Source organism: Bos taurus, chromosome 21, assembly GCF_002263795.3.
Source record: "Bos taurus isolate L1 Dominette 01449 registration number 42190680 breed Hereford chromosome 21, ARS-UCD2.0, whole genome shotgun sequence".
NCBI classification, from domain to species: domain Eukaryota; kingdom Metazoa; phylum Chordata; class Mammalia; order Artiodactyla; family Bovidae; genus Bos; species Bos taurus.
The window spans coordinates 34,554,135-34,572,438 of record NC_037348.1 but is presented as its reverse complement, the minus strand read 5'-3'; the positions used below and the strand labels follow the sequence as shown (position 1 = coordinate 34,572,438).

The 18,304-nt window shown below is 55.5% G+C and overlaps 1 protein-coding gene and 1 long non-coding RNA gene across 6 annotated transcripts; one reads left to right on the top strand and one right to left on the bottom strand.

Moving 5' to 3' along the window:
• Window positions 1-6,802: 6,802 nt before the first annotated feature.
• LOC104969321 (uncharacterized) lies at window positions 6,803-12,400 on the bottom strand. 2 transcript variants are annotated; one of them, XR_009492165.1, is made up of 5 exons: window positions 12,311-12,400; window positions 10,251-10,733; window positions 8,548-9,734; window positions 6,974-7,117; window positions 6,803-6,891 (listed from the first exon to the last, which is right to left on the bottom strand). It is a non-coding gene; the product is annotated as an uncharacterized lncRNA (long non-coding RNA). The 2 variants fall into 2 exon arrangements; XR_814093.4 differs by having other exon boundaries at window positions 8,548-10,733.
• ISLR2 (immunoglobulin superfamily containing leucine rich repeat 2) lies at window positions 11,803-17,651 on the top strand. 4 transcript variants are annotated; one of them, XM_015459272.3, is made up of 3 exons: window positions 11,803-11,963; window positions 12,350-12,463; window positions 13,948-17,651. In XM_015459272.3, exons 1-3 carry the CDS (start codon window positions 11,912-11,914, stop codon window positions 16,206-16,208), a joined length of 2,427 nt encoding a protein of 808 aa, XP_015314758.1. In that variant the 5' UTR covers window positions 11,803-11,911; the 3' UTR covers window positions 16,209-17,651. The 4 variants fall into 4 exon arrangements, with proteins under 4 accessions (XP_015314758.1, XP_015314757.1, XP_005222077.1 ...); XM_005222020.5 differs by lacking the exon at window positions 11,803-11,963 and adding an exon at window positions 12,914-13,143 and having other exon boundaries at window positions 12,378-12,463; XM_015459271.3 differs by lacking the exon at window positions 11,803-11,963 and having other exon boundaries at window positions 12,006-12,463.
• Window positions 17,652-18,304: the final 653 nt, after the last annotated feature.

The window sequence follows — 18,304 nt, the reverse complement described above, 5'->3', positions numbered from 1 at the left end:
GACACTCGTTTCTCACTCAGCAGAGCAGCCTTATCGTCTCCCCAGACACCCTGTGCGGTTTACATTATCGTCCTCATTCTATTCTGGACCTGGGATGGGGGCTGAGGAAGGAAGGTTGAGTACCTTGCTCCAGGTCATTGAACTTGAATGCGGCAGAGTTGGGATTTGCCCCACAGGGAGGCTGTGTCTACACTGGAGCCTTGTATAGCCCACACTGCCAGGTATCTTGCCATGCATTTGGGTGGGGGTTTCCACCCTCTCCTTCCGGTGGCCTCCTGGGCTGTTTGATCTCACACGATGCAAAATGCAGGGCCCAGAAAACTCACACCAAAACCTTCTGGCCCCAGGGTCCCAGAATTTGAACTTATCCTAGTTCTATTTTTTTCTTTAAAGACCCTGCTTCTCCAATTTCTTTCTCCATTATTGCCTGACACCCCCCACCACCAAGGAGCCTTTTTAGACAATGTTTTTTCCTAGTTGAGACTCTCTCCCATGAAATTTTAATACTTGATTCCTTAGGGTTTTCTATATACAAAATTATGTCATCTGCAAATAGAGATCATTTTACTTCTTCCTTATACAGGTGTCCTATATATCTGTGTATGTTCTGTGGTCCTTTGGAAGGTCAGAAACCATTGGAATATCTAAAGTGTTAGTGCCCTCTCTACCCTGAACCAATTTTCATCCTCTCTGGGGCAATATGGCCCCTGTTGAGAGTGCATAATTTAGGGTAAGGCCCTATCTCTGATTATAATGCAAGTCAAGAAGTCATGATTGGTGTCAGCCCCTCCATGTGGCTTGGTTCACAGTGGGGTTGAGGTGAGTCTAGGCTACAGGGAGATGGGAGGGAATGTGGGCAGAGGTCTCTGAGGACACGTTTCCCTGGGGTGGCCTTAGTCCTGGACTCAGGCCCAGATCCAGGCTGAGCCTGGGGCTAGGAGGGATGGGGCAGCACCATTATTGATTATTATTTATTATTTATTTTTGTCTTGGAATCCAGGTGTCAGCTCCAAAGCTTTTGGACCTGAATAAAGCAGAGATAGATCTAGAATTTCAGCTGACTCCCCCTCTCAAAAAACAAAACCCAAAGTTTGAAAATCTCTACCCACTCCTACAGAATGCATTTGCTGCCAACAGAGGGGGAAAATTCCTTCATTCTTGGCTCAAGGAACTTCCTTAAACTCAGCCCAGAAGAATTCTTTAAAGACCAGCTGCCTGGACTATGCTGAAGTCAATTGATAAATATTATAAATATCCCAAAGTTGATAGCTAAGCAGATTACAAAAGCTAGCTAGCAAACCACAGAAAATTTCCACAAAGCTATCCAGCCAAACAATTGTGACCGGAAATATTCCAAAATCCAGTGTCGCATGTCTGATTGTCTAAAACTGCGTTCTTTGTGCAGACAAAATGCAGAGGGCCTGGGGGTAGGGTTTATCTGAGGGCTTTCTTTCTGGAGTTCTCCTGGAGTTCTCCAGCCATGAAGCTCTGGCCGACACCACAGCAGACTGATTGTAGAGTAAAGCAGACCAACCAAGGAGAAGGCAGGGGGTGGGTGGCCCTGGGCCCACGGTGACAGTGCCCTTGTCAAGTCTGCTTGGGGGCGTCGCGGGGGAGAAGATGAGTAGTAGTTAGGACGTGGGCTTTGGAGGGACCTGGTTCAAACCCTAGCTCTGCTGAATGACCTTGAACAAACAACTTAGCCTCTGAGGTCTCAGATGCAAATTGGAGGTGATAATACATACTTATAAAATTGTGAAGATCAGATGAAATACATACAGCATTAACTTTGTGAATTGAAAAGTGAAAGTGTTAGTCACTCAGTCATGTCCAACTCTTTGCAATCCCATGGACTGTAGCCCACCCGGCTCCTCTGTCCATGGGATTCTCCAGGCAAGAATACTGGAGTGGGTTGCCATTTCTTTCTCCAAGGGATGTTCAGATGCAGCAATGCTCGGTAAAAAATAACTATACATCCAGTGCCACAGAGAAGGCACTGGGTTGACTCCCAGAAAGCGATTGGTCTATAATACTCCTCTCCCGTGCCCTCCCCTCCCCCTCCCCCTTCCCCTACCTCTCTCCCCTTCCTCTCTTCTGGTTCCAGTTCATTAGGATTTGGGCAACTCTGTTCCCAGCTCCGTCGACTAGTACCTCTGTCCGCATCTCTTCAAGCCTCCTCCGCCATCTCCTCTACCCCGATGGGGTCACCCTGCAGGCTGCAGGCTGGATGGATTTACTACAGCTTCCCCCCCGCCCAGACACAGCTATCTGCAGGAAGGTCACTTTCTTGCAGTACCAACAAAGATGTGGGTTGGACAGAGGAGGTCCTGGGAGAAGCTAATAAATACATCAAGTTCCCAGCTGGGTCTGGAGATAAGGGCTCCAGAGACAGGCTGTGGCATCGCTGTATGGGTTCACGCTTCTCAGCCTGTCCACGCTGGTTTTCCTGGCAGCAGGAAACCCTATTTGGGGAACTTCAGAGATGACATTGCAGAGAACTGCGGGGTGGGGGCGTTGAGGGCAGGGACGGGGCTGTCCCTCCTGGGGATGAATTTGGTAGGGACAGGCCTGACAAAAAAGAATATGATGGATCCTAGCTACTGTTCCAGCTGGGGCCGGTGGGTGGGGAGGGATGGTTAGCCCCAAGGCTCAGGAAGGGAAACTGAATCCAAGAACGGAGAGAAGCTTTTCCAAAAGGCTTAGAGGAAATTGGTGGAAAAGCAGGTACAGCTCCCCATCCCTGATCTCCTGTTCTGGATCCCCTTACGCTGACCACCACCAAGGGGTGGCCATTAGAACTGGACTTGCCCAGCTACAGATTGGAGGCCCCTCTGCATCAGGCCAAGACCCACTGAGGAGAGCTCTCCTTTCTCTAAACCTCTGGCCCAGCTGGCTGCCGGGATGAAGGCTGTAATCAGGGCTGTTCCAATCCAGGGCACCTCAGTCTGGCTCAGACATGGGCACGGCTCAGCTGCTGATGACCACGGGGCCCAGAGGAGAATGACAGGGTACTAATACAAGAAACCTGAAGTGGGAGCACCTGTCCCACTCCAGAAACACCTGCCCTCTGCTGTCGGAGAGGCCACACCTACCAAGAGTCTCGAGGGCTTCCTAACCAGCAAGGTCAGTGATGGCCACTGAGCTCAGCCTGCCCTTGACCAGACTGCCCTGGGAGAGCATCTCAGAGAAGCTGCCTGCCGGGGGCATCTCACAGCCCTGCCTGCTCTGTGACCTCCGTCTTGGCCTGTCTTCTCTCCTGTAAAGTGGAGAGGTAGGGGGAGAGGAGCTCCAGGGCCTGAGCTCTGATGCTCTGTAAATCCAGACAGCTCCTTATCTGTCCTTCATCTCAGGCAGGTGCAGGCTTCAGAGAGTCCTTCTGACTTTGGCCCAGGTGACCTGTTGGAGCCTGTCCAAGGGATACTTGCCTTCCAGAAGCTGGTTCATACACACAGGAGATTTGATCATGCTGGGAAGTACAGGGGCCCATAAGCTCTCTTAGGGCAGAGACAGCGTCTGCCTGGTTCACAGCTTGCCCAGGCCAAGCAGGGCACCCGGTAACAGGGTGGGGGGCTCTGCATAGTCGCTCAGTTGTGCCTGACTCTTTGTGACACCCCCCACCCCACACCACCCCATGGACTGTAGCCCACCAGGCATCTCTGTCCAAAGGGATTCTCCAGACAAGAATACTGAAGTGGGTTGAAGAATACTGGAGTGGGTTGCCATGCCCTTCTCCAGGGGATCTTCCCAACCCAGGGACTGAACCCAGGTCTCCAGCATTGCAGGCAGATTCTTTACCAGCTGAGCTACCAGGGATGGGGAGACTCAATTATTATTTGTGGAATGAATGATGCTTGCCATCCCTCTGCTTCTGTGTGCTTTTATTTGGCGAGGGGCGTGGTGTTGGGTCTCGCAGCAGGTGGAGGTGGGATCTTGGTTGTGGTGCAGGCTTCTTTCCAGAGCCCACAGGTTCAGTAGTTGTGGTGCATGGGCTTAGTTGCTCCTTGGCACATGGAATCTTAGTTTCCAGACCAGGAATTGAACCTGCGTCCCTTGCATTGGAAGGCAGATTCTTAACCACTGGACCACCAAGAGAGTCCCTGCTTCTGTGTGCTTTACTTCTGACAGCTCACACCTGCAACTTTCTTCCAAGGCCTGCCCTTCAGCTGCTGAAACTGATTGCCTACAGGCACAGAGAGGGAAATGCCTGGAAGCTTCCAACCCCAGGGGCAGCCCCTTAAGACTACCTGTGTCTGTGGAAGCCAAGCTCCCCTCCCTACATCAGGGCAAACTCTGAGGTGTGATTATGCCTAGAGCTTCCTGGGATCGGGCTAAGCCTGCCTGAAATCACACCCTGGCTTGGCTTCCTCCCCTTCCTCTCCTGCCTCCCTTCTCCCTTGCTAGTCTCTGCTGAGGCATTTCCTTAATGGATCACTGGGGTGCAAATCCCTGCCTCCGTTCTGCTCTCTGGGAAACCATATTCAGAAACAAATGAAAAGCCTGATTGCCACCGGAGACTAAAGATTCCCAGGAGGAAATTCAATTTAGTCCATGCCGCCACATGACCCCCATGGGCTTTGATGGGGACAGCGGATGCAGAGACCCCGGGTGACCCTCCAGGAGCTTTGAGTCTGAGGGATGGAAGTGGCGGAGGTTCCCTGGGCCTTGCTTGCCCTTGTGGGCTCTGGCAGAGACCACACTGGGTTGGGGGGCAGAGAGTCTCTGACAGCATATTTATTGTGATCTGCTCTCCAAGTCCTCTGATAATGCCAAGCAAGAGAGAGCTGAGGGCCCCGGAACAGAGATGAGTGGCCTCAGCTGTTGAAAGAGTTGGAATCCCTTCTGCATCCCTACCCCCAACCCCACCCCACCAGCCAGGGAGTCCCTGGCAACCTTGGCCTTTCTTTCTAAGCCTACCTGCCATGTTCTTGAAATATTCATTGATTGGATTTAATCTCTAATTACATCACGCCCTCTGCCCCCAGACTCCTACTATGTGAAGGACCTTCAGGAAGTGTTTTGTAGCAGGAATCCCCCTGCCCACAGAGTTGTGGACAGCACTCTGGGGAAGGGTGAGCTCCTGGGCGCAGGGATGCTGATGGCCTCAAGAGATGAGGTGGGCTGCAGTGTGATGGGAGGGGAACAAGAAACCTGTCTGGGGGCATGAGGAGGAGGGCAAGAGGTGGTCCCCAGACTTGATGAAGAGCCCCTCCTGCAGGAAGCCCTGGCAGATGCCCCCTAGAGGCCTCAATTCAACCTGCAAGCTTGCTTCTCAAGCTGCAGCACCCCAGACAGCTCTTCTAGCCCATTCGTCTACCTTCCCAATGGTAGAGACTTAGAATGAGAGAGGGCGAGGAGTTGCTTGAGATCACACAGCAAATCTGTGAAGCTGACACCTTTGTGCCACCTCCGCGTTCTTCACAAGACCAGTAGAATTCTTCCTCCTGTTTTCCACCTCGACAGTAAAATGCCTCTCTCCCCTGCCTTGGGACCCAGTGACATGTTCAGGATGTGAAGTCATGTAGGAACAGTCTTTGAATTCAGAAACATCTCCTGTTCATAAATACCCAACTAACGACTGAAACTTCCACGGCTCCCAAAATAGCTTTGGATCCAGCGCTGGCATTTCCAAGAACAGATTTTTATCCTTTCAAGAATTCTATGAAAGCAGAGAATCCTCTAGTCTGTATGCCTGCTCAAGAGAGCTCCCTGATCCTGGTCACACGTTGAGCCTTGACCATGGTCACAATCTGTGGACATAATCTGGTCTTATTTCCAGATAAAAGGTATCTACTACGGTTCATTATAATTATGTCAACCTCAATTCATTTTAACACAATGTTAGATTACTCTGATCATGCAATTCCCCAACTTCTATTGAAAGGAGATTTCTTGCTTGTAGTGAATCTTGGGACTGACTCCTCAACATCTATTTCAGGACTAGATGATTACTCTAAGCCAATCAATCCTATCCCCTCTGCCAGTGACTGGCTCAAAGATGGAGAGTCCTAAGCCAATATGTGTCCAAAAGACCTAATGAGAGGCAATAGTTCCAGTCTCTCTCTTCTGGGGTGTGCTACTGATAAGCATGTTACCTGAGCTGCTGCCAAAGCCCTCCAATGACGCTGAGGGACATGACGCTCAAGTTGAAGCCCTGTTGAGAATGGGAGAAGAGACAGAAGAACCCAAGCCTGCCAATGTCATTGAGCTACTGAATCAGCCCGCCCTGAAGCCAGACCTGCTTCCTGCTTGTAAGATGATGCACTTAATAGTTTAACACACTTTAAGATGGGCATTCTGTTATCTGCAGATGGAAGCATCATAAATGATTCCCTGGCCTCCCTGCCCCTGCTTCCCCCTGCCATGGAGAGGCTGGCTGCCCAGGACTCCAGCTCTAGGGGTTCCAGTCATGCCTGGACTGGGTAGAATAGCTAAGCGTGTTGCCCAGGCAGGCGTGTTGTATCTTCCAGGTGGGACTTTCCCATCTTTGGTGAGACAAGCACAGACTCAGATAATTACATGAGATGCCACTGGAAAAGCTGTCGTTAATTTTGATGGCAATAAAGCGCCTTGCCAGCAAGTTAAGCTAATTTCATGAAAGCGCTGGGAGGAAGGTCATGGACTGGATTCCAGCTTATTAATAATGTCGAGCTTCATTTGAACCATTCAGGAAATTCCTCCCAGTTGCCTCCAGCAAACTGCCACAGGTTGCTACTTTCCTCTGAAATCAACAGTCTTCCCATATGCAAATGTGGATTTTTCTGTTTTTCCCTAGAAAATAATTAAAGTCACAGAGCCCAATAAATACTTAAACAGATTGTGGTTTTAATTAAAAACCTTTCTCCAAGCCTGCAGCTGCAGGTCTCTCTTCCCAAACAGGCACACTGGTGACAGCTGCAAATATGAGAACCTGGGTTTAAGCATCTGAGACTAGAAAGACTTTACAAATAATGATAATAGCAATTCTGATTTTTACCTGTGCCATGGTGTGTGGGAGGTACAGGAGGAATGAAGAGAGATTTTAGGGGGAGGGCCAAGGCCTTTCTTCCTACTGGAGAGGCAGTACACAAACATATAGGAGCATGCTCAGTGGAACATCTCATCATACCTGTACCCAGTGCTGTAAGATAATAATGATAGTTAATTCTAGCTATTGTTGGGAGGCAGGGAATAGCTCATTTCTGAGTACTACCTAAGTGCCAGTGTTTTGCATGCATTGACTCACTTAATCCTCACAGCAACCCAATAAAACAGTTATTCTTATTTATACCCTCCACTCCACTGCCCCCATTCCACACAGAGAGGTTAAGTAACTTGGCCAAGGTCACACAGTGCATACACGGTGAAGTCAGATGCTAGCACCTTCCCTCCTAACCACTATGTAGAGTGTGTATGAGGAGAAGGAGAGATGGAAGTTGGGATTGAAGTGTGTTAGTCTCTCAGTCGTGTCCAACTCTTTGTTGAACCCCAAGGACTGTAGCCCACCAGGCTTCTCTGTCCATGGAACTCTCCAGGCAAGAATACTGGAGTGGGTTGCCATGCATTCTCTAGGGGATCTTCCTGACCCAGGGATTAAACCCAGGTCTCCTGCATTGCCAACAGATTCTTTATCATCTGAGCCAAGGTTGAGGACAGGCTGGGGGTGGTGGTGGTGGTGTGGTTTTATAAACAAGGACTACAGAAGCTGAAAGGTGGGAAGCTGTGGGTTTAAGAGATTTTGGCTGGAGGGCAGGTGGGAAGGGTCTCCTGAATAGGTTGCTATGCTGAAGATACTTGATGCCCTTCTGGGTTCTGGCTTTCTTACTCTCAGAGACCCTTGTTCTTTCATTAAATCACCTGCCTGTCACATTAAATACAAGGGCATGATTTCCAAGTCATTGTCTGCTAATTCCATCATCTCTGTGATTTCTATTTCTGTTGACTAATTTTTTTCTTAGTTATGGGTCCTATATCCACCTTCTTTACAAGTACAGTAAGTTTTGGTTGGACATGGCCCATTATGGATGTTTGGATTTTTGTTCTTTTCCTTTAAAAAGCATTGAGCTTTTCTTTAGGAAGGCAGTAAATAAATACAAGGGCGTGTACAACTCTGCGTGCAGTTGCAAAGGAATGGTCTGCACAATGTTATATGTCCTAAACATTTCATCAAACGTCTACTACTTCCAACTCTGCAGTTTTCTATTTCCTTCTTAGAGCCTGAAAGAGATTTTGTTTTTCAGATACAGGCATTTTATAGGTCTGGCAAAATCAGAAGACCTAAGGTCGGCCTTCTAGCCGTGTGTGTGTGTGTGTGTGTGTGTGTGTGTGTGTGTGTGTGTGTTAGTCGTTCAGTCGTGTCCGACTCATTGCGACCCACAGGCTGTAGCCTACCAGGCTCCTCCATCCTTGGGATTTTTCCAGGCAAGGGTACTGGAGTGGGTTGCCATTCTCTTCTCCGGTCCAAGCCTGGGTACTGGACTCAAAGAGAAAGCACTTGGCCCGCACAGGGAAGGTAGGGGAGGAGTACAGGGTGGCTTCCTCCCAGGAGAAAGAAACTTCTTCGTTGCTCACCGAGTATCCAGAAGGTGCCAACTGTGCCCTCGGCGTGGGAAACACAGCGGGGTGCAAAGCGAGGACTGTGCCTGTGTTGTGCGGGGGTGAAGAGGCTGCAGATTCCTGGGACGTCCGCTGAGTGGTGGGCATGGGGACGAAAGCTTTGTTGCTTGGGTTAGCATGTCCCACTTCGGAATGTCGCACCGCGGGATGAAGAACCGGGAGCCGCGCAGGCTTCGGTCCTGGCCCCGGTTCGAGCCTCAGAACCTCCCGGCCCAAGGTACCCCAGCCGCTGCCCTGCGCCTCTGAGCCCGACAGGCGGTTTCCAGCAGGGGGAGCGCGCGAACCAGCCCTGGGCCCTAGCTTTGAATAGAATCCGGGTAGCTTAGTGCCGGGATCCAGGGGGTCTCAACTCTCCCTACCCTCGGAACCGTGAGGGTCGGCAAGGTCGCAGTTAAAAGTCCACAAAAAGCTGCCCAGAGCTCGAGTTATCCTCTCTGGGTGAATCTAGGGTCGGCACCACAGCCTGGTCCAAAAACCTTAGCCTAGATTCTGCAGATTTCAAACCTGGCCTCCACGCTGGCGTCTTGGAAACTTGTACCCCGTCTCTCCCCTATTTCCACGCACCTAATTAGGTGTCTGTTTCTTTAACCATAAAAGATGTAGGCGGAGGTGGGGGTGGTATCTTCGCTCCCGGTTCCCCAGCCCTTCAGTAACTGTACCATCATCCACATTACAAACATTAGAGAGGCTGGCTCCTGCGCGCCTGGCGGCGCCGGTGGAAATACGCGCAGCCTTCTCCAAGAGGAGCTCGGAGCCTGATCCTGGAGTCGTAGCTCCCAACCGAGACCTCGGCGGACTCTGCCCGGGGCGACTCGGGCTCCAGCCCTGCCTTGGCGGGCACTGAACTCTTCAGGGTTCAAGGCGGGGGTAAGGGTTGTCTTTTTTCCCCAAGGCAGGCTCGGGGAACAAAAGCGCTTGCAGGAGAGTGGGTGGGAGCTGCGGGGGTCCGCGGGAATTGACGCCCTCTCCTGGGTGGCTACTGCGCCCTTAGCCCCTCTCCAGGCGCCTGGAGCCCTGTCTCCCTGCCAAATTCACCTGACTTCTGCATCCCCGGGAAAAGAGCAAGGAAGGGGGTCTTTCTTGGCTCTCGGGCCCCAGAGGTTCCCAGGTTGGGCGAGTCCCCGCGGTCGAGGGAAGTTCTTCTGCGGAGAGAGAGGTCATTTTTCCTTCCATTCCCCAGCCTCTGTCTTCCAGTCCCTCAACCCTTCCGAGCTACCCTAACCCTGCCTCCCCTTAGGCTTCCTAGCCCAAGGCAAAAAGAACCAAAACAGGGGGAGGGAGTGAAAACCGGTCCACAAGTCACCTGCCTCCAAGCCAGAGTCTAGGTCACTGCCTTTAAGCCAGACACCCCTCCCCCTGCCAAAGAAAGTCTCCAGGACCCCCCATCCAGGACTCTATTCTCCAACCTGGCTGCAGGGCCCCCATCTCCCCAGATCCCTCTTATTCGACCAAGGCTCCTGGAATTGCCCTTCAAGATTCCCAAGTCGCTCAGACTGTACATCCAGGAAACCCCCCTTGCTGAGCAGACAAAGAAGCTGTGCCAGGCCCGCGGCCGGCGCCATGGGGACCTACTGGTGCCGCCCCTACCTCGTGGTCAAGAGCCTCTTACCCCTCCTCCCTCCTCGAAGCCACCTTCTCCCTCTGGGTGCCCCCATCACCTTCCCCGGAGGTGTCTGTAGGGATTACAGACACAGGCAAGTGAAGTGAAGTTCAGGGTTCTGAATTCTGGGTTGATGAGATGCGCTGGTCCCATCAGGGCTGCCTGTAGCGACCGCAGGAATAGGCGAGAGGAAAGGATGCGGAGTATGCATGGAGCAGTCTGTTCATATTTAATTTACAAAGCCTCCTCGGAACCCCTCGTGGGGTGGTCTCTTTAGATGCAGCCCTCCTCACCCGTCGCTCTCCCCCACCTACTCAGCTCATTAAAATGCTCAAATTCAAGTAAGAAGATTGATCTCAGAGGCCCCAAACCGACCCACCTCCAGAGACCGCCTTGGCCGGAGTGAGGGCTGGGGGGCCAAGAGCCCCCAGAGTGCTCAGTGTCTACGGAAAAACCGAGGAACGGGGCTCTGCATGTTCACCGCCTGCACCCTCCTTTCCGATTCTGGTCAGCAACTCTGTCTCCAGGGCTGTCATAGACACTGTGGGGGAACAGAAGTCGAGTTCTATACAAATGCATGGACATCCCTGAGCCTCCACTTTCTTGTCGCTAGAAGAATTGTCGGAGTTTCGCCAGAGACTGGAAGAGCAAATATTCGAGTCTGCTGAGGCCGACTGTTGTGTGAGGGTGTGAGACAGTAGGGCGGTATCGGGGCTGCGGAGGCTGTCAGGGATAGTGGGGGGGGCGGTGGTGGCTGATGGTGTGTTTGCTGGTTAGACCGTGAAGACGTTGGTGGGGGCGGAGGAGGGAGAGAGATGCTCAAGCCTTACATCCCCAACCCACAGTGCTCAAAAGGAGCAGACGTTTTGTAACCATGCCTCTCCATCCCGCCGTCTGCTGCAGCCTCGGAGCCCCAAGCTAGCAAGACCAGAGGGCGAGGCGCTGGGGTGCGCCTGGGTGGGCTTCCTGGGAGCGCAGGATGGTACCCAAGCGCCCTGCCCTACTCTGCGATACGCACGGTCCCATACGCTGGGCGGTGGGCTTCAAGCACTGGGTTAGCCACAAAAGACAAGACGTACGCAGTCCAGCTGAGGAGGCTGGGCTGGGGCGGTGGTGGGCTGGGGAGGGGAGCGTCGCTTCTCCGCGCGCCCAGCAGGGCGGTGCGTTCTAGTCTCCGGGTTGGGCTGTTGGGGGTGGGGAGGGGGCGGGGAAGACCGGGGCTTGTAGCTGCCCGGATCCAGGCAAAAATAGCAGGGAGGGTGAGGCGCTCTGCTAACACTATCAATTATGCATCGTGTTGAACGTGGCTTCGGGGAGGAGGCGGCTAGCAGCGAGGGTGCGGGAAGGAAGGGTCCGCGCGAGCCGGGCGGCGCGCAGCTCAGCCAGTCCCGGGCGAGGTCTGTCGGCACCACCGCCTGCCTTTGCAGAAAGAGTTTTAAGGCAAAGACACGCCTCCCCCACTTCAGGCGTGCGCCTTTCCTTCCCCCAATTCCTCAAAGATGGTTTGTCTCACGTGTTGCGGGGCGTAAAAGAGGCTCGCATTCAATTAGCAGCAAAGCTAACGGGCCCTGGCGGGACCCGGGCGTGAGGGTGAGTGCGCATGAATGTGTGTGCGTGCAGGAGGAGGAGAATGGTGAGTGTCCCGGGTGTGAACACTCACCGGCGAGTGAAAATGTGCGTGAACGAAGCGAGAGCTCAACACATTGGCGCGATTATTACATGATGATGGGTGATTCTAATATTGAAGAGCAACTGTGTGGACGGTGTGAGGGTCTGTGTCTGTGCCAACATGTTTGAACAGGGGGAGGGGGCTGTATAATTAAGAATAGTGATCATGTCTGCAGATGTGTAGATGAAGGGGAAACGTGGGTTTTGGGAGTGCGGTGAACTAGAAAGAGCCAAGTCGAGGGCGGTGGGCGTGGGGGCGCCTCTTTGTGACCAGGGGACGAATCTCTACGGCTTTAACAAATGTAGATGATGCGGGAGGTGGGAGAGGCTGCGCAAAGCCCCGCAGCCCGGGAGGACTCTTCAATCTGCAGCCGGTGAGAGGTGCGGGGAGACAGATGCGAAAGAGAAAACTGAAGTGGGACCTCAGGGCCAGGGGAATCCGCAACTTACCTGTCCCTTTCTCTGCCTCTCTACCATCTTCCCCCACAGTCGCAGCAACAGATGTGGGAAGCGCCCTTGGGCTGTCGTCCTGGCTCCGCGACATCCAGTCTGGAGAGGGGGTTGCAACCCGAGGGCAGCGCACGGAGAGTTGGAGAGCAGCCGGTAAGCCTCGGAGACCACTGCACAACCCTGACCCAGGAAGGGGTAGAGTCCGTCCAGGGTGCCAGACCCTGCTGGCTCTTGCAAGCAGGAGACGGGGAGCAGAGGGGAGGGGCTTTCCCTCGGGAACAAGAGGAAGTGGGGGATGCCGGTTCTAAAGACCGGAGTGTGGGAGGGGCTCTGGCAACCTGTCAGGAGCCCTAAGTGGAAGCCGGGATTCTGTTTGTAGGTGCGTTTGTTGTGACTGGGGATAAGAATCTTTTTGGGGGGGAGGCGGGGGCGTTGTCAGGCATCTGGGCTGCAGAAGAGAGGCCAAATTTTGAACCTTCTACTTGATTAGCTAGTGACAGCCGCCTTGACCCCACTGGCTAGGGACACCCCCTCACCCCATGGGAGGTCCCGAGGGGGAAGTAAGAATCTTTAGTGACATCCCTCCATTGCTCTTGGTCCCAGCTTGGAGAAGGAAGGTTGACTGAGCAGCCCTGATGGTTTTCCCCTCCCTGGAGTTGCAGCCCCCGGGGAAGGCAGCTTTGATTGCAGCCCGAGAGGGGCCTGGCGAGTCTGCTTCCCCGTTCCCGTCCCAGTCTTCTTGCCACCTGCAGCAAGTTCACACCTTTTGCTGAGCCGCTGGGATTTCAGTCTCAGAGGGCTGTCTACAGACGCAAGTGCCCGCCTGTGTCCCGGTATGTGGGTCCGCGCATGTGAGGATTTGTGCCCTGATGTCTGTCAGTTCCAACAATGAACAGGAAAGTGCCTTGCCCGGTGCTGGAGAACGCTGTACAAATGCTGTGTTCAGTTCAGAGAACAATGAGGTCTCCAGAGGATATGGTGCCTGTGTCTGGGTGTCTTTGTGTTTGTCTGTCTATTAAATGTGTTGGGACCCCCTAAACAGAAGTCCCGGTTTGATGGCAGGCGCCTGGGCTTGTGTTGTATTGTCCGGTGTCTGTATGGGCGTGTGTGGGCGATTTCTGTGCAGTGCGACAAAGAGTTCAGGGGAGGACAGACAGTCATGGACAAAAATAGCCTATGTATCCCTTTCACTGAGTTAAACCTAGGGTTAGAAACAGAGTCAGGGATCAATGCAAAGCTCAGGGCAGACCGGGTATAGGCCCAGCCTGTGGAGGGTCTAGCTGTGGAGGCTGACGGGATAGGTAGAGAGAAAAGAGCGAGGTAGGAGGCTGCTAGAAAAGGAAGTCCTGAGAGGGAGCACGCATTGAATCCCGAGACTTATTGAGCTCCAACTCGTGCCTAAGAGAGACTCTGGGCCCAGAGCAGAAAGTTACCAGAGCCCTGCGATCTGCCCTAGACAGGTTTACAGGAGGCAGAGCTTGGCAGGGGAGGGAAGCTGGAGCTCGGTGAGTCACATTCTCCCCCTCCCTCTCCCCGTCCTACGCCTACCCCCTCCCTCTCCCATGCCTATCCTACCCCCACCCCACGCCTACCATCCCCTCACCCCGCCCCCCCCCCACCCCCGTTTCCACCTGCAGGATCAGCGATGGTGCCCTTGAGGGCCCTGTGTCTGGCTTGGGCGCTGCTAGGAGCGGCCACAGCGTGCCCAGAGCCGTGCGCCTGCGTGGACAAGTACGCGCACCAGTTCGCCGACTGCGCCTACAAAGAGCTGCGCGAGGTTCCAGAAGGACTGCCGGCCAACGTGACCACGCTCAGTCTGTCGGCGAACAAGATCACCGTATTGCGGCGCGGGGCTTTCGCCGACGTCACGCAGGTCACCTCGCTGTGGTTGGCGCACAATGAGGTGCGCACGGTGGAACCCGGCTCGCTGGCCGTGCTGAGCCAGCTCAAGAACCTCGACCTGAGCCACAACCTCATATCCAGCTTCCCATGGAGCGACCTGCGTAATCTGAGCGCGCTACAGCTGCTCAAGATGAACCACAACCGCCTGGGCTCGTTGCCCCGGGACGCACTCGGTGCGCTGCCTGATCTGCGCTCTCTGCGCATCAACAACAACCGGCTTCGCACACTGGCTCCCGGCACCTTCGACGCGCTAAGCGCGCTGTCGCATCTGCAACTCTACCACAACCCCTTCCACTGCAGTTGCAGTCTTGTGTGGCTGCAGGCCTGGGCCGCGAGCACCCGGGTCTCCTTGCCCGAGCCCGACTCCATCGCGTGCGCCTCGCCTCCTGAGCTGCAGGGCGTGCCGGTGCATCGCCTGCCAGCCCTGTCCTGTGTACCGCCCAGTGTGCATCTGAGTATGGAGCCGCCGCCCGAAGCGCCAGGCAGCCCCCTGCCCTCTGGCCTGACGCTCATGGTACACTGCGTCGCCGAAGGACACCCCACGCCCCGCCTGCAATGGCAACTTCAGATCCCGGGTGGCACCGTAGTGCTAGCCCCGCAAGTCCTGAGCGGGGAGGACGGCGGGAACGGGGCGGAAGACGGGGAGGGGGAAGGAGATGGGGACGGGCCAACGCAGACAGAGGCCCCAACCCTGACTCCAGCACATGCCTGGCCGGCTCCCCCAGCCACCCAGCGCTTCCTGGCCCTCACCAATGGCTCCCTGTTGGTGCCCTTCCTGAGTGCCAAGGAGGCAGGCGTCTACACCTGCCGTGCCCACAACGAGCTGGGCGCCAACTCCACGTCGGTTCGTGTGGCAGTGGCAGCTGCCGGCCCCCCAAAGCACGCTCCTGGCGCAGGGGGAGACCCTGATGGGCAGGCTCCAACCTCTGAGCGTAAGTCCACAGCTAAAACCCGGGGCAACAGCGTCTTAACGTCCAAGCCCGAAGGCAAAATCAAAGGCCAAGGCGTGGGCCGGGTTAGCGTCCTCGGGGATTCAGAGATGGGGCCGGAGCAGGAGGAGGCGGAGGAGGAGGCAGGTGAGGGTGAAGAAGCGGAAAATCAGGTCCCCGCCGACCCAGTGGAGGAGCAGCGCTGTGGCCAAGGAGACCTCTCGCGGTACGTGTCCAACCACGCCTTCAACCAGAGCGCCGAGCTCAAGCCTCACGTTTTTGAGCTGGGCGTCATCGCGCTGGACGTGGCGGAGCGGGAGGCGCGGGTGCAGCTGACGCCCTTGGCGGCTCGCTGGGGCCCGGGGCCCGGGGGCGCTTCGGGAGGAGGGCGACCCGAGCGGCGGCCACTGCGCCTGCTTTATCTGTGCCCGGCGGGGGGCGGCGCAGCAGTGCAGTGGTCGCGTGTAGAGGAGGGCGTCAACGCCTACTGGTTCCGTGGCCTGCGGCCCGGCACCAACTACTCCGTGTGCCTGGCGCTAGCAGGCGAGGCCTGCCACGTGCAAGTGGTGTTCGCCACCAAGAAAGAGCTGCCCTCGCTGCTGGTGATCGTGGCGGTGAGCGTGTTCCTTCTGGTGCTGGCCACCGTGCCCCTGCTGGGCGCCGCCTGCTGCCATCTGCTGGCCAAACACCCGGGCAAGCCCTACCGCCTAATCCTGAGGCCGCAGGCCCCCGACCCCATGGAGAAGCGCATCGCCGCCGACTTCGACCCGCGCGCCTCCTACCTCGAGTCCGAGAAAAGCTACCCCGCAGGTGGCGAGGCGGGCGGGGAGGAGCCAGAAGAGGCCCCCGGGGAGGGCCTTGACGAAGATGCGGAGCAGGGGGACCCCAGTGGGGACCTGCAGAGAGAGGAGAGCCTGGCGGCTTGCTCGCTGGTGGAATCCCAGTCCAAGGCCAACCAAGAGGAGTTCGAGGCGGGCTCCGAGTACAGTGACCGGTTGCCCTTGGGTGCCGAAGCGGTCGACATCGCCCAGGAGATTAACGGCAACTACAGGCAGACGGTGGGCTGAACCCCCAGCCTACCAGGCGGCCCATCACCGTCCCCGACCTCGGGTATCTGGGAGCAGAGGCGTAGGGCTGTTAGGATTTATGCCCCAACCCCACCTTCACTTCCTCCACCTCCTTACCCTGACTACTGGGAGCGTCCAGTGGGGAGTGGGACGATTCCACCAGTCCCACCCACGACGGTCGTTGTCCCTGTGGGCTGAATTCCCCTCCATGCAAGCACAGTTCCCCCCCCCCCCCCCCCCCGCTCCTCCCGCCCTGTGTGAGACACCATCCGCTGACCGTGAGGCGAACTCCAAGCCTCTCCATGCCCATTCCAATTATCTGCGCAATCCCGCCCCGGAGCCCACTTCACTGTGGGCCCGGAAGCCGAAGGAAATAGAAGAAGACGTTGGAAATATCTGATGGTCATGCTGTGGCTCGCGGTCAGCCCGGGACCCCCAGCAGACGTCCCTGGCGTGGAGCGCTATGGCGTCCCGCCTCAACCCCCTACTCTGCCCTTTCCGGGGCTGCGCATCCCAGAAACCAGGATTCGGCGGCAATCCCGTTTCTAGTTTCAAAGCCCCCTCCTGCCTGGAAACCAAACGCTTCTGTACTTTCATCGTTTCTCCACTTCGGACCGGCTGGAGCCGAGCCGGGTGCCTGGGGCGCATTTCAGCGCCGCACTTTGATTTTCGTATTTTCGTTGTGTTCCAAGACAGCGACTCTCCGGGTCTGGTGCTAACACTCCCTTCTTTGCCTCTGGTGAAAAATGTGTGTGTGTGTGTCTTGGGGTGGGGGGAATCCGTCTTCTTTCGCCCTCTCCCCTAACTTAAAGTGCCGGAGAACCACGCACCCCTTTCCCGCTGAGGGTGCGGCCTTGGTCCCGGGCCAATTTCGTTGTGGGGGACTTGGGGTTTCCGGAGACTCGACAGCTCCGCTTCCGCTGCTGCTCGCGGCCTGGACCTCAGCTAGAGAAGGGCCGGGGAGCCCAGGAAGCCTGCTCTGGCCTCCTGGATCAGGTCTCCCGTGAGGGGCTAGTGCTCCAGTTCACACAAAGCCTGCGTGTGACTGCGGCGGGGTCCTGATGGAGAAAAGCCACGGATGCTCGCGCCTCCCCCGCCCCGCCCCTCCTTCTTCGAGAATAGTGTTTGCCGGGCTGTAGCCCTAGAAGAGCGTGCTCCGTAGGAGAAAAGTCTGTGTCCCGTAAAAGTGTATCAAGTATAGTGTTGGGAGTCGGGCGGGAGGGAGGGCGGGGTGGGCGCGGCAACTGGGGCGGTGGTCTTTTTTTCGTTCTTCTTGCAGAAAAGCCTAGGGGTTGGGGTGGGGGGTTAGGGGCATCGGGGACCAGACCTGTCGGTGAAGCGCAGCACAAGTGAGGCCTCGGGGCGGAATAGCCCCCTGGAGCCCGCGCCCTTTTCTAAAGGCGTCTGTATGATGTAAACAGTCAATAAAACAATCGATTTGGACTGGGCTTGGTGACTCTTTGTCGGGGGTGGGGAGGGGAACAGAGGGAGGGGATGCAAGAGGAAGCCGCAGAAGGAAGGAACCCCTGGGATCCTCCCTTTGGGGTCCTTTGTGTGATTTTTTTGCTTGACTGCTTTGTGATTTTTTCCAGGTGTTTACATCCTGGTGCCTGCTCTGTGCGCCACCAACTCAGGGATGGAGCTGGGAGACCAAGTGGGATGGGGGAGGCTGCAAGTGAGTGAGGAAGGTTAGCAGGGAGGGAGGGGTGGTTTTCTGCAGACTGAACTCTCGGGGAGCTCCAGAGTGTGTGTGTAAGTGTGAGAGCATGCACAATCCTCCCTGGTTTGACCCTATCACCATGATGGGCTGTGGCTTTGTGTGTGAGGACTGCCTAGTTTCTGTGTCTCAGCACCAGCTTGGGTTCTCTGAGGAGGTAGAGGGGCAAGACTTATGCACAAAAGTTGGCACAAGTCATGTAAAGGACAGAGCGGGCAAATGATGGAGAGCAGCAAAGGGGGAAAACTGCAAAAACAAGCTGGCACCTTTACCCCAGGAGCCGGTGTGTGTGTGTGTGTGTGTGTGTGTGTGTGTGTGTGTTGGTGGTGGCAGTGATGATGCTCAGTGAAGTGATGCATGGACACTTGGTAGGGCATGT